The sequence below is a fragment of the Diceros bicornis genome, chromosome 34 (assembly GCF_020826845.1).
Source record: "Diceros bicornis minor isolate mBicDic1 chromosome 34, mDicBic1.mat.cur, whole genome shotgun sequence".
Lineage (NCBI taxonomy): Eukaryota > Metazoa > Chordata > Mammalia > Perissodactyla > Rhinocerotidae > Diceros > Diceros bicornis.
This window is the reverse complement of record NC_080773.1, coordinates 34,140,161-34,156,106: the sequence shown is the minus strand read 5'-3', so window position 1 is coordinate 34,156,106 and position 15,946 is coordinate 34,140,161. Positions and strand designations below refer to the sequence as shown.

Below are 15,946 nucleotides of genomic sequence, written 5' to 3'. Positions count from 1 at the left end.
TGAGCTCCAATTAAAATTTATTTACAAAGACAAGTAGCAGTCTGGGTTGGCTCCCAGGCTGCCATTTGCTTACCTCTGACCTAGAGAAACTCGCATGTGTCTGAGGGAAACTGGACATGATGAAGCAAGGAACAGAACCTGGATGTGCCCTAGCATCAGGAGAGGTCAATTGTTATTTATCCAGCCACACATTAGACTAGTATATGGCATTTAAAATGAACATTACAGCTACACATCAGTATGCTTGAGATTTATGCCATCTTTCATGGAAAAAACACGGTGTTTGGGAGAGACTGTGGCTCCCATATGCAGAGCAGTTAAGAAATGAGAGATGCACTTTAATTTTGCAGCAAAAAGGGTGATGCTCCCTCACTTGCCTCCAACTTCAAGAGTCAGTCTCATTGTCTGGCTCTCAATCAAAGCCATTGGAGGTCCAATTTTTGTTCAAGTCTTAGCTTCAACCAGGTTTGTGACCTTGGACAAGTTACAACATCTCTCTGACCTCCATGGTGTCAATAAGAGAAATAATTCACATAAAGTAACTACCTGGCACAGTGTCTGGTATGTGGCAAAGGCTAAATAAATATCAAACAATATGAAAACTGTATGAAAAAATGAGTAGTCAGTGCTATTTGCAACTTCTTAAGAAAAATAAATCCATTATATTTGTTAGAATAGAGATCTTCTGAGAGAGTTTCAGTTGAGTGGTGGGAATAAGAGTTACACCGGTAATAACAGCTTGTATTTATTGAGTACAAACCAAAGGCCAGGACTAGTTTGGTGTGTCACACATTTTATCTCATTTAACTTTCCTAATGGCCTTGTGAAGTATGTACCATTTTTTTTATCCCCATTTTGCTCACGAAGAGACAGAGACCCAGAAAAGTTAGGTAAACTGTCCAAAGATGCACAGTTAGTCATTGGAAGAGCCGGAGAACTCAGCTCTTGGCCATAGAGCTAGAACGCCCCACTTCAGATTACAATGGGGAACAAGGAAGATGCAGTGAATAGAAATGATGATTTCCAGTTGTTTGGGAGGGAAGCGAGGAGGAAGATGTAATAGCTCCTTTGGTCATTTTTCCCCTTAATTAAAGATGAAAGAGATGTTTGTACACTGAAAGGAAAGCCCCCTAGAGCTGTGCTGTCCAATATGGTGGCCACTAGCCACATGGGGCTATTTAAATTTAAATTAAAGTTGAATAAAATGTAAAAGTTCAATGCCTCCATCACACTAGCCGTATTCCAAGTGCTCCATAGTCACACATAGCTAATGATTCCCACACTGAATGGTGCAGATATAGAACATTTCCATCACCACAGAAAGTTCCGTTGGACAGCACTTCCCTAGAGACTAAAAGGCTTATAATACACAGAAGTAGGGGTGACAGATGAAGCAAGGTCCCCACAGCTATGGGAGGGGAGGGCATGTAGAATAGAGGCAAAGAAGGTGAAAAACTCATCTGTTTTTCCAGGGTTCTCCCGGTTTTAGCATGGAAATCCACATCCCAGGAACACCTACTGTCCTGGTTTTAAAACTGAAAGTCCCATGTGTAAGGGATCCCCTCAAGACACATGGTCACCACAGATGCCTGGGAGATGGCAGGCAAGGTCCCTGGATATAGTAGACACCCAAGGAGAGATCTGAGCACTCACTCAGTGAAGGAGACGGAATCCAGCCCAAGTCTGCATGCTTTGGTGATGGTCAGGGTAACAGTCAGTTCTATCTCTCGCAAATGTTGACAGTGCTTAAGGCAAAAAGCAGACACTTGCATGTCTTTATTCTTGCTAATGATCAAAGCAGCTTTGTGACAATCATTTAGGATCTGACTCACAAATGCCTCCTCCTGGATTTCATGCAGATAGTAGAATAATTGTGGAACCCCGTGGTGCGGGGTAGGTGGGGCAAATTCACCTGACAGGGCTGCAACTTTCAGCAATTTCCTTTTATTACCCAAGGACAGCTTGCATCCAAAAGACCGCTCCACGGCGCAAGCACACGTTTCATTTAAAAGACCAAATAAGAAAAGCCCCATCTGCGCGAGGTAGTTTTTCTTTCTTCCGGGATATGCTATCAGGCGTATGATGTGAAAACGGTCCAACGCCCGGAAATTTCTGAGTCTTTGTGGGAAGCAGAGAATGTACAACAAGGCAGCAAAAAATTCCTGGAAGGTCAAGAGGGTGAAGGTGTAACGGTCATCAACCCCTACAACCCTTTGAAAAATATTCATGCTAAGAAAAGTAGCAATGGCAGTCTCATCCAGCTTGGCCCGCTCAAGGTCTTTCTTGTCAAACACCCATCTCCTCTTCCACATGCCCTCTGCAGCCAAGTAACACAGACCTTTCAGCTGCTCTTGGTGAGTCTTACTGGGAAGGTTTCCAGTCTTGGTTGGAAACAAGCTGGAAAGATACTGGACGAATATAGCTGTGGCGTTTGGAAATGCCTGTGTGAGATTTGCTCCTCTCTCCATCTGCTGTTTCAGACAAGAACACACCATCCAGCAAACTGCAGGGACTTGGCACATGGAGAAGAGAATTGTGTTTCTCAGGACAAAACTCAAGGCTTCATCAGCCTCCCTCTTGTTTCCGAAATATGCCCTGAGATACTTGGTTCTTTCAGCTGAACCAAACCCTGTAAGGGTTATAAGAGAGGGACATTTCAGAAAGGGCTTAAGTTTCCCCCAAGAGGTGAACCTCAGAATAATCAGTAGTGTGGCCCCAGGAAGCATTCTTTTGGTGAGCAAACTGGTCAGAAGGACCGACCCAGGCAACTTCTGGCTCCAATCTTCACTCAGGTCAGCTGGTTTATCTATGAGGGTCGATGTTAGTTCCTCAAAGCCATCAAGGAGGAGTAGAAGTTGGTCTGGTTTGGACACAATCTTAGACACAAGAGCCTGAGACCCAGGCCACTTATGTGCTATCAGCTCAGAGAAGCTCTGCTGATCCACCTGGTCCACTTCCCGGCAGTGAATGTAGAAAGCATACCAGCGCTTGTGGGGGTAGAATTTGTTCTCTGCCCACTCCAACATCACCTTTTTGGCCAGGGTTGTTTTTCCAACTCCAGCGACTCCCTGTAGGACCACAGTCTTGGGCTGTCTACCTTGAGGTCTTGTGGGAAGAAACAGATATGGTAAGAACATCTCATGTTTGTGTATGTCTTGGTAAAAAAAGTCCTGATTCCCAGGCGAAGTGGTCTTGTTCCATATGGTAGAATACTCATCAATCACACGCAGTTTGTACTCCCATATCTTATCTGGATTAGCGAGATGGGAGAGAGACGGTACAGCATCAGAGTTGTTTGTGAGAACTAACCAACAACAGGAAAACTAGCCTTGATGTCTACATCAAGTCCCATGATACACTCGCACAAATCATGCACTTTTCCCAACTGCATTGCATCAATTAAGAAACTGCAAGTAACTGAAACTCAACTTGAAGTGGCTTCAACAAAACAAGGTTGGCTTTTTACATAACCAATGGGGGTGTGTGTAAAGCTGTTGAAATTGGTTGGTGGCTCTGAATCTTCAGAGCCAACTAGAACCACAATTCTTTTTTTTTTCAATTATTTTATTGAGGTCATAATGGTTTATAACATTGTGTAATTTCAGGTATACATTATTATCAGTTTCTGTATAGACTGCATCATGCACACCACCAATAGTCTAATTTTTATCCATCAGCCAACATCATACTTAACAGTAAAAACTTGAAAGCCACCTCTCTGAGAACAGGAACAAAACAAGGGTGCCCACTCTTGCCACTCCTATTCAACATAGTACTAGAGGTTTTGGCCAGAGCAATTAGGCAAGAAAAAGAAATAAAAACTATCCAAAATGGAAAGGAAGAAGTGAAACTCTCACTGTTTGTGGATGACATGATCCTATATATAGAAAATCTTAAAGAATCCACCAGAAAACTATTAGAAATAATCAACAACTATAGCAAAGTTACAGGGTAAAAAACTTACAAAAATCAGTTGCATTTCTATACACTAATAATGAACTAGCAGAAAGAGAACTCAAGAATACAACCCCGTTTTACAATCGCAAAAAAAATTTGTCTAGGAATAAATTTAACCAAGGAGGTGAAAGACCTATACACTGAAAACTATAAGACGTTATTGAAAGAAATCAAAGAAGACATAAAGAAATGAAAGATATTCCATGCTCGTGGATTGGAAGAATAAACATAGATAAAATGTCCATATTACCTAAAGCAATCTACAGATTCAGTACAAGCCCAATCAGAATCCCAATGACATTCTTCACAGAAATAGAACAAAGAATCCTAAAATTTGTATGGAACAATAGAACTACAATTCTTTAGCCTTTTCTCCATATTTATTGCCTCATGAGTGGGAGATTGCAGCTGCAGCATTATCTATGTTATTTGTATTCAAAGCAGGAATAATGGGGAGAAGAGGCCTGTTGTCAGATCAGTCTGCTTGTATCAGCACAAACTGGGGCACTCAGGAGACTTCTGCTTCTGTCTCATGGCCCAGAGCTGTCACATTATTAACCCCAACTTCAAGGGAAACTGGGAAAAATGTATTTCACTTAGAGCTGCACACATTTTACCCCTAAATAAGGTTGGATTCTGTTAGCACACAAGAGTTGTAGAACTAGATGTGGCATAGGGAGTTAACAGGCTCTGTCACAACTTGGGCTTCTCTTTCTCCTTCTCCCCTCCCCTCAACTGGAAACATCATGAATGAGGAATGATGTCTGGTTCCAACTGCATCCCCGACTGACAGGTGGGAGGAAGCTTACTGGAATTCTGAAATCTCCTGACTTATTAGCTTTGTGACCTTCAGCAAGTCACAGAATCTCTAAGCCTTCATCTTCCCACCTCTAAAATTGAGGTAGGGATTACGACTCTGGCTCAGCCAACAGTGTTAAAATTATCAGCTCTCCAGGATTTGTTGAGGGAGTGAAATCTAACTATGCTAAGGCTAAAACAGATGATACCACATTCCACTCACTGTGTTTTCATGACAGATTAAAATGGTTTTATTTTTTTGGCCCTCCTTTCCTTCTGACATCATCTCTTTACACAAGTGTGAGCCCGATTTGCAGGCACATAATTTGGGTTCTTTCTAGAATCCTGCTTTTTATGGCCCAGGGTAGTGGGAGTGGGGAAGGAGGGATAGATCAAGATATCTGCTGTATCCACCTGCCTACCAACCATTCCTATTCCGGTGACAGCACCTCAGTTTTTCTTTGGAGGTACGCCCCTTCCCACTCTCGGTCTGTTAAATTGGACTACAGCTGGCCCTACCACCAAGCTTTCTCAAAGTCCATGGGCCAGTCTCAACCAACCAGAGCATTTCATCATTTCTTTCATTGATGAGCTTATGACCTCAGTTCATTCAATGGAGTCGGTTCTAGGACTTGTGCTGGAAAAATGAGAAAATAAGCACTATTTTTTCTACTGGTGTCACTAAGCAGGTACAATGTATGCTCAGGGCAGCTGGTGGCAAAGATGGCCACTGTGCGGAGGAGACTGAATCCAACAGAAGAAGAAGGAGCTAGGAGAAGGAGAGAAACAATGTCTCAATGGTGTAGTTTGAGCCCCTGCATCTAGCTGGGTTGGCGGCTGGACTTTCGAGGTAGGCAAGTCCACAACTACCCTTTTTGCTTAAGTTCTGATTCATAGAAGAGACCCTAGACATACTAATTTACCCTCTGCCTTGTCCTAGGAATCCAGCTTCTCATCCCAACCCATAGCCCATTTTCTTCCAGGGTCTGTCACAATGCTGGCACGTACCAGATTCTTCCTCCTCCAAACTCATTTGTACTTCTCTTGGGTTCAAGTCCTCTGGTTCCAAGTTAGGTAGAATGTCTGGAACAGAGAAGAAAGGACACAGTCCCATTGGAAGGATAAGATTGATGGAACAGGGAGACCAACATGGGGGCAATGGGCCCTTTCAGGATAGTAGTGACCACACCGTTTAAGGATCTCATTCTCTCACCACCTTAGTTCAGGGAGAAAAAAATTATGTAGGCCTCCCATCACAATGTTAGGAAATGAGAAAATGGTGATGTGTTACAATGTACTGAGGACGGTGTTCAATAACATATAAATTCATAGCCCAGCCAAACACTGAGGGAGAAATATATATAAACACATACATATGTATATGTAAAATACATGCATTTTAATATGTATGTTTGTGCACATATATGTGTATGCATGTATATGTATATATGTGTATCCATATATGCGTGTGTATATCTATGTTTGTATGAATGTGTGTATTTATATTTGTATAAATACATAGTGTATATATAGTATATGTCTATACACACACATATAGTCATTGATTCTCATAATTCATGGTAGTTATATTCTATAAAATTACTGTGAAGTCTTTTTTTTTATGGCCTTGACTTTTGTTTTATGTTTTTTTTTTTTAATTTTTTGTTTATTGCAGTAACATTGGTTTATAACATTGTAAAAATTTCAGGTGTACATCATTATACTTCTATTTCTGCATAGATTACATCATGTTCACCACCCAAATACTAATTACAACCCATCACCACACACATGTGCCGAATTATCCCTTTCGCCATCCCCCCTCCCCCCTTCCCCTCTGGTAACCACCAATCCAATCTCTGTCTCTATGTGTTTGTTTATTGTTGTTATTATCTACTACTTAATGAAGGAAATCATATGGTATTTGACCTTCTCCCTCTGACTTATTTCACTTTGCATAATACCCTCAATGTCCATCCATGTTGTCACAAATGGCTGGATTTCATCATTTCTTATGGCTGAGTAGTATTCCATTGTGTATATATACCACAGCTTCTTATCCATTCGTCCCTTGATGGGCACTTAGGTTGCTTCCAAGTCTTGGCTATTGTGAATAACGTTGCAATGAACACAGGGGTGCATGTATCTTTATGCATTGGTGTTTTCAGGATCTTTGGATAAATACCCAGCAGTGGAATAGCTGGGTCATATGGTAGTTCTATCCTCGATTTTTTGAGGAATCCCCATACTGTTTTCCATAGTGGCTGCACCAGTTTGCACTCCCACCAGCAGTGTATGAGAGTTCCCTTCTCTCCACATCCTCTCCAGCACATGTTGTTTCCTGTCTTGTTAATTATAGCCATTCTGATGGGTGTGAGGTGATATCTCATTGTAGTTTTGATTTGCATTTCCCTGATAGTTAATGATTTTGAACATCTTTTCATGTGTCTGTTGGCCATCTGTATATCTTCTTTGGAGAAATGTCTGTTCAGGTCTTTTGCCCATTTTTTAATTGGGTTGTTAGTTTTTTTGTTGTTGAGATGCATGAGTTCTTTATATATTTTGGAGATTAAGCCCTTATCAGATGTATGGTTAGCAAATGTCTCCTCCCAATTGTTAGGTTGTCTTTTCGTTTTGTTGATGGTTTCCTTTGCTGTGCAGAAGCTTTTTAGTTTGATGTAGTCCCATTTGTTTATTTTTTCTATTGTTTCTCTTGCCCGGTCAGACGTGGTGCTTGAAAATATGTTGCTAAGACTGATGTCGAAGAGCGTACTGCCTATGTTTTCTTCTAGAAGTTTCATAGTTTCAGGTCTTACATTCAAGTCTTTAATCCATTTTGAGTTAATATTTGTGTATGGTGTAAGGTAAGGGTCTACTTTCATTTTTTTGCATGTGGCTATCCAGTTTTCCCAACACCGTTTGTTGAAGAGACTTTCTTTTCTCCATTGTATGTTCTTGGCTCCTTTGTCAAGGATTAGCTGTCCATAGATGTGTGGGTTTATTTCTGGGCTTTCAATTCTATTCCATTGATCTGTGTGTCTGTTTTTGTGCCAGTACCATGCTGTTTTGGTTACTATAGCTTTGTAGTATATTTTGAAATCAGGGAGTGTGATACTTCCAGCTTTGTTCTTTTTTCTCAGGATTCCTTTAGCTATTCGGGGTCTTTTGTTGTTCCATATAGTTTTAGGATTCTTTGTTCTATTTCTGTGAAAAATGTTGTTGGAACTTTGATAGGGATTGCATTGAATCTATAGATGGCTTTAGGAAGTATGGACATCTTAACTATGTTAATTCTTCCAATCCAAGAGCATGGAATATCTTTCCATTTCTTTGCGTCTTCTTCAATTTCTTTCAGCAATATTTTATAGTTTTCTGTGTACAGCTCTTTCACCTCTTTGGTTAAGTTTATTCCTAGGTATTTTATTCTTTTTGTTGCAATTGTAAATGGGATGGTATTCTTAATTTCTCTTTCTGCTACTTCGTTGTTAGTGTATAGAAATGCAACTGATTTTTGTATGTTGATTTTGTATCCTGCAACTTTACCATATTCGTTTATTACTTCTCAAAGTTTTCTGGTGGATTCTTTAGGGTTTTCCATGTATAAAATCATGTCATATGCAAATAGTGACAGTTTCACTTCTTCCTTTCCAATTTGGATCCTTTTTCTTTCTTTCTCTTGCCTGATTGCTCTGGCTAGGACTTCCAGTCCTATGTTAAACAGGAGTGGTGACAGTGGGCATCCTTGTCTGGTTCCTGTTCTTAGAGCGATAGCTTTCAGTTTTTCACCATTGAGGATGATATTAGCTGTGGGTTTGTCATATATGGTCTTTATTATGTTGAGGTACTTTCCTTCTATACCCATTTTATTCAGAGTTTTTATCATAAATGGATGCTGTATCTTGTCAAATGCTTTCTCTGCATCTATTGAGATGATCATGTGATTTTTATTCTTCATTTTATTAATGTGGTGTATCACGTTGGTTGATTTGCGAATGTTAAACCATCCCTGCATACCTGGAATAAATCCCACTTGATCATGGTGTATAATCTTTTTAACGTATTGTTGTATGCAATTTGCTAGTATTTTGTTGAGGATTTTTGCATTGATGTTCATCAGTGATATTGGCCTGTAATTTTCTTTTTTTGTGCTGTCCTTGTCTGGTTTTGGTATCAGGGTAATGTCGGCTTCATAGAATGAGTTAGGGAGCTTCCCTCCTCCTCAATTTTTTGGAAGAGTTTGAGAAGGATAGATATTAAGTCTTCTTTGAATGTTTGGTAGAATTCACCAGGGAAGCCGTCTGGTCCTGGACTTTTATTTTTGGGGGGGGTTTTGATTACTGTTTTGATCTCCTTACTGGTGATTGGTCTATTCAAATTCTCTATTTCTTCTTGATCCAGTTTTGGAAGGTTGTATGATTCTAAGAATTTATCTATTTCTTCCAGATTGTCGAATTGGTTGGCATATAGCTTTTCATAGTATTCTCTTATAATTTTTTGTATTTCTGAGGTGTCTGTTGTAATTTCTCCTCTTTCATTTCTGATTTTACTTATTTGTGCCTTCTCTCTTTTTTTCTTGGTGAATCTAGCTAAAGGTTTGTCAATTTTGTTTATCTTTTCAAAGAACCAGCTCTTGGTTTTATTAATTTTTTCTATTGTTTTTTGGTCTCTATTTCATTTATTTCTGCTCTGATTTTTATTATTTCCCTTCTTCTACTGATTTTGGGCTTTATTTGTTCTTCTTTTTCCAATTCCTTTAGGTGCATTGTTAGATTGTTTATTTGAGATTTTTCTTGTTTGTTGAGATAGGCCTGTATTGCTATAAACTTCCCTCTTAGGACCGCTTTTGCTGTATCCCATAAATTCTGGCATGTTTTATTTTCATTTGTCTCTAGGTATTTTTTGATTTCTTCTTTGATTTCTTCATTGACCCAGTCATTGTGCAGTAGCATTTTGTTTAATCTCCACGTATTTGTGGCTTTTCTGATTTTCTTCCTATAGTTGATTTCTAGTTTCATACTGTTATGGTCAGAAAAGATGTTTGGTATTATTTCTGTCTTCTTAAATTTATGGAGACTTGTTTTGTGGCCTAATATGTGATCAATTCTGGAGAATGTTCCATGTGCATTTGAAAAGAATGTGTATTCTTCGGCTTTTGGATGGAATGCTCTGTATGTATCTACTAGGTCCATCTGTTCTAGTGTGTCATTTAAGGCCGATGTTTCCTTATTGATCTTCTGTTTGGATGATCTATCCGTTGGTGTAAGTGAGTGTTAAAGTCCCCTACTATTATTGTGTTACTGTCTATTTCTGTTTTTATGTCTGTTAATAATTGCTTTATATATTTAGGTGCATCTACATTGGGTGCGTAGATATTTACAAGTGTTATATCCTCTTGTTGGATTGTTCCCTTGATCATTATGTAATGCCCTTCTTTGTCTCTTTTTACAGTTTTTGTTTTAAAGTCTATTTTGTCTGATATGAGTACTGCTACCCCAGCTTTCTTTTCATTGCCATTTGCATGGAGTATCTTTTTCCATCCCTTCACTTTCAGTTTGAGTGTCTTTAGGTCTGAAGTGTGTCTCTTGTATGCAGCATATATATGGGTCTTGTTGTTTTATCCAATCAGCCACCCTATGCCTTTTAATTGGAGCATTTAGTCCATTGACGTTTAAAGTAGCTATTGATAAGTATGTACTTACTGCCATTTTTTAACTTTTTTTTCTCAGTGTTTTGGTAGTCCTTCTCTGTTCCTTTCTTCTTCTATACAGAATTGATGGTCTCTTTAGTTTGACCTCTGTCTGAAAGCTCTACTCTTTAACTCCCCTCCTCCCTCCTTTTATGTTTTTGATATCATATCTAACCTCTTTTTTGTGCATTTGTATCCATTACCCTTTTATCATGGAAATAGATAATTTTTCCTATTTGTGGTCTTCTCTTTTCCCCTTAAATCAGTCCCTTTAACATTTCTTGTAGCACTGGTTTCTTGGTGACAAAATCCTTTAATTTTTGCTTGTTTGGGAAATTTTTGATGTCTCCTTCCATTTTGAATGATAACCTTGCTGGGTAGAGTATTCTTGGCTGTAAGTTTTTTCCTTTTAGCACTTTAAATATATCATGCCACTCTCTTCTAGCCTGTAAGGTTTCTGCTGAGAAGTCAGCTGATAGCCTTATGGGGTTTCCTTTGTATGTAACTTGACTCTCTCTTGCGGCTTTTAGGATTCTCTCTTTATCTTTAATTCTGGACATTTTGATTATGATGTGTCTTGGTGTGGGCCTCTTTGGGTTTATCTTGTTTGGGGTTCTCTGTGCTTCCTGTACCTGGATGTCTGTTTCCTTCCTTAGGTTAGGGAAGTTTTCATCTATTATTTCTTGAAATAGATTCTCTGCCCCTTTGTCTCACTCTTCTCCTTCCGGGACACCTGTAATGCAGATGTTAGTGCGCTTGATGTTGTCCCAGAGGTTCCTTAGACTGTCCTCATTCTTTTTAATTCTTTTCTCTTTTACCTGTTCAGCTGGGGTAATTTCTTCTAGCCTTTCGTCCAGCTCACAGGTCCGTTCTTCTGTATCCTCTACTCTGCTTTTGAGTCCCTCTAGTGAATTTTTCATTTCCAGTATTGTATTCTTCATTTCTGATTGGTTCTTTTTTCTATCTTCCATTTCTTTGTTGACATTCTCACTGAGTTCATCTATTCTTCTCCCCAGATCAGTGAGCATCCTTAACACTCTTTGTTTGAACTCTCTGTTGGGTAGGTTGCTCATTTCTGTTTCACTTAGTTCCTTTTCTGGAGTTTTGTCCTGTTCCCTTACTTGAAATATATTCCTTTGCCTCCTCCTTTTGCCTCTTTCCCTGTGCTTGTGTCTACGTATTAGGTAGGTCAGCTACGTCTCCTGCTCTTGGATAGGTGACCTTATGTAAGTGATGGCTTAGGAGGCCTGCAGTGTGCTTCCCTCAGTTCTCAATGTTCCAGGGGTGACCCCTATATGGGCTACGTGTGTCCTTCTGTTGTGGCCTGTTTGCTCTCCCTGTAGGTGCCCAGGGAGGCCGAGTTATGCTCCTGGCCAGCTGTTATAATGCTCAGCTGCTTGTAGTTGCTGTGGGCCCTTCAGTCTCTTTATCAGATGTGGGGAGCCCCAGCACAGTTGGCTGCAAGTTCTAATACCACATTTGTGTTGCAGTATTTCTTTTAAGTGAGTAGGCCCCCAGCGTGGCAGGTTGTTAGGCTCAGGGCCTTACAATTGCTATAAGCCTCCAGCCTTTAGGTCGCTTGTCAGCTCTCTGAGGATTGCAGCTGTGTGGGGCTGGCTTCAGGCACGGGAGCACCCAATTGTTTCAGGCTTTGGAAGGTGGGGCAAACCCCCTATGTGGGTCTTTGAGAAGCACAAGTCTTCTGCAGCTGATAAGCCCTGCTGCCCACAGGTCCACACCCACAGTCAACACAGTCCTGCCCCATGTGTGCGCCCGGAGCTCCCGAAGCGGACCCAGTCTCTCCACGGCGGGAGCCCCACACACTCCACCACCGCCCCACACTCTCCACCCGCTCCTTGTACATGCCCTGCCCCACTGAAGTTGGCTCAGTTGCCAGGCTGCAGAGAATCCAGTCACCAATCTATGCAGGCCCACAAGTTGCCTAAGGACATGTTGTTGGGTGGGGCCAGTCTCTAGGGTGGGCTGCCTGCCCTGGCTGAGCTGGATTAAATCGGTGCTCTAGCAGGTGGGGTAGACCCTGGGCTAGCAGGCCTCAGGGATAGCTCCAATGGCATCTGTGTCAGCACGCCCACACCAGGCCACAACAACGGCCACCGCCAATGTCCCAGTCCCTGGAGAGGCCTCACCTCTTACCGAGATGCACTCAGGGCCTATCAGGTGAGTCTCTTTTCACCAAAGCACTGTACCCCTTTCTTTCTGGTGATTTTAGGTTGTTTTCTGAAACAGGTGAGTTTGCACTTGGGCCATTTAAGAGCCAGTTTTAATTTCTTTGTGAACCAGCTTTTCTGGGGGTACTCCCCAGTGTTTTAGTAGCAGGCAAAGTCAGATATTATGCCACTCATCTCGATTGTGCTGGGTCCACAAAATGCCCACAGTTGGGGCGCCCCCCGGCTCAGCGCCCCGCACCTCCAGGAAGGGCTGCGTACCTGTGGGCTGCTCCCGGGCGGCCGTGATGCTGGCAGCTTGTGAAGGCAGCGTTTTTCTCTCCAGAAGGGAGTTTCAGCCTCTTCTACCTCAGTTAGAATTGTCCGTTGTTGCAGGAGTTCCTCTTATCCAGTTTTGAGTTCTGTCTCAGGGGTAATTTTTCCACAAGTAGTTGTAAATTGGCTGTGTCCGCGGGAGGAGGTGAGTTCAGAGTCTGCCTACGCTGCCATCTTGACTTCCCTCTTCTGTGAACTCTAAATTAGCCAATACTGAAACACTGCTCCCAGGTGAATACAGGATTAGTCTCCTGTAGCCTCTGGTTACAACATTTTCATGGATTCTTCAATACATAACTTTGTTTTATGTGCGTTTTTGTTTAAGGACATTTTACTCAATATATATGGTCGGTTCATTAACATTGACCTCACGGCCAACAGTACTGTAACTCATGCCTGAACGAAGCTTACCCAATACACGTATTTTCTCTGTAACGCACATCACAGCCTTCTTTTTTTTTTATGTGAAGTAATTTTTATTTTTTTTATTTTAAATTTTTTGTTTATTGCAGTAACATTGGTTTATCATCACAGCCTTCTTGTGTTTAGGATACTAGACAGAACTTCACCACTTCACTTGGGGATCATGTTAAACAGCGATGTCACCAACAAAAAGCACAAAAAACGCAAAAATGTGGCATTAAATAAAGTGGAAAGGGCACTTCTTTACAGGATAAGAACTGAGGCAAGAAGGCAGAGTGTTGCCTTGTTCAATCTCAGCTGGGAACTTGCAGGTTCAAATTTTTTGACGTTCTGTGCATGTCTGTGAATGACTGTGAAAGCACCATGAGTATTGACTTTGGGTTACAAATACATTTTAGTGAGTAGGTGGATTCGTAAATACAGAATCCCCTAATAAGGAAGCTCGACTATATATAGATACATATAAATAAATATGCACATATACATAAACATGATATATATATATATAGTATACTCTATCCCATTTCTCATTAGGTTCTAGTCAATCTCTAACACTTCAAGATTTTCCCCACCTCTGAGCCCTCCTGCATAAGGTCTCCCTGGGTCTCTGATGCTCTTTTCCATTCTTGCTCCTTCCTTCTCACATGACTGGCTGTCTCCTCATTTGTTAGATTCCAACCTTAGTGTCACTTCATCAAAGAGGACTACCTGGGGCACCTTATCAAAAGCAGGTCCCACTTCACAACCAGTTATTCTCTATTCATTCACTATTTGAGCACCTATGACACGCTACGTGCTGAACGAGGTACTGGGATGACAGTGGCCCAAGAGAAGGTGAGAGACTCGATCACCTGCTGTTTATGTTTGTGAACTGCATTGTTCATATCTTCTCTGTCCTTACCGACATTCACTACTTGTAATATTAGCTATTGGGACAGGTGTGTTAACATCTCACGCCACATTTGGGGATTTGTCTATTTCTCCTTTTTAGCTGTCAAGTTTGGCTTTGCATATTTTGAAGATGTGTTATTGACAGAGATGTTTGGGATTACAATATCCTCCTGTAGAATTGACCCCTTTTGTCATTATGAAATGGCCCTTTTTAGTCTTTAATCTTCTTGCTTTAAATATAACGTTGCTGACATCACTACAGCTATACCAACTTTATTCTGTGTGATGTTTTCAAGCATATTTTCCTACCAATTTACTTCTGACTTCTCTGTGTCTTCATTTAAGGCTCACCTCTTATAAGCAGTATCTGGTTAAGTTTTTTTCTTAATACGCTAATGGGATAGTCTTTGCCTTTGGGGGCCAGAGCCCTCATCTTACTCCGCTATTGCTTTCTTGTTTAGGTAGCCAAATTTAGTTCTTTAGCACCCAAGCCCACACCCATTTTGTATACCAGGTCCTTACTCACCATTTAGCTCCATCTGTACCCGAAGACACAGCTGGGTCTGATTCATCTTGGCAAAGATGTTGTGAGTCACATCCCAAGCTAGTCGTCCGGGGAAGTACTCCATCAAGAGGTGAACCACCTCCCCCCATCTGGCTGTCTTCAGCTGGTCCCAGGTAATCTGGATGGAGCCAGGTCTGGGGTTCTTATCCACTAACAGCTGCTTGAACCTTTGTAGCTCCTCCTTGCTTAAATAGACCATGTACAGCATGACCCCATCTTTGAAAGGGGATGTGAAAGAGTAAGAGGATGTCAAGGATGAGGTGGAAGAAGAAGGAGAGGAGGAGGAGGAGGAAGAGGAGGAGAAAGAGCAGGAGGAAGGGCCAGCTTTCAGATTCACGTCACTCATCTTCACTCAAGGCTGAGAACCTCAGCGTCAGTGATAAAAACAACCAATCAGAAGAGAGAACTGATGAGACCTGTGGAGACATGAAATTATGAGAAAATGAAAACACCACCCAAGATGACAGATTTGTTGAATCTATATTTGGTGGAGCACACTGTGTGCCAGATAGTCTCTTTACCTCCTGTCCTCAAAGATTCTCCATGTTGTGGAAAACCCTGGGGGCCCATCCAGTACTTGGGCTCAGTGTTTAGACTCAAATCTACTTTGCAGTTTTTATTTTCTATTCCACTTACTAGCAAAGTAACTGTGGTGAAATTACAGAACCTCTCTGTGCCTCTTTTCTCATCTTTATACAGGGATCATCTCATCCCCATTCATGGGGTTGTGAGGATTTTCAAAGAGATCAATCCACAAGTACATTTAAGATAGTGCCAAGCACATCGTAGCTAACAATTATTCAGGGCTTACTTCTATACCACGGTTATTTTAAAGACTTGGTGGAAGTTTATAAAAAGCCCCTGGAAATCAAAGGTATGTTATTTCCCTCTATCCATTCCCTCCACTGTCCCATCGTTCTTTTGTCTCCTTCTATCAGGTATATTATGGACAAGACATTGAATGTGGAGAAGAGGAGAGAAAAGGATGAAGTGACTAGCAGAAGAGGGGCTTTCTTCTTGTTCTACTCATATATTATTGCTTCTCTGATGTATCTTTCATTATCATTTTTTAAAAATTTTTGTTTATTGCAGTAACATTTGTTTATAACTCATTATCATTTTTTA

At 41.0% G+C, this 15,946-nt stretch overlaps 1 protein-coding gene across 1 annotated transcript in view; it reads right to left on the bottom strand.

Annotated features, from left to right (window-relative positions):
- The window catches only part of NLRP8 (NLR family pyrin domain containing 8), a gene marked incomplete at its 5' end in the record, with an annotated part of 37,850 nt that extends 22,806 nt beyond the window's left edge, over window positions 1–15,044 (bottom strand). The window contains 3 exons of the mRNA XM_058530787.1: window positions 1,654–3,250; window positions 5,764–5,838; window positions 14,783–15,044. Coding sequence (XP_058386770.1) covers window positions 1,654–3,250; window positions 5,764–5,838; window positions 14,783–15,044 — 1,934 coding nt within the window. The remainder of the gene's footprint in view (window positions 1–1,653; window positions 3,251–5,763; window positions 5,839–14,782) is intronic.
- Between the last annotated feature and the right edge of the window lie 902 nt (window positions 15,045–15,946).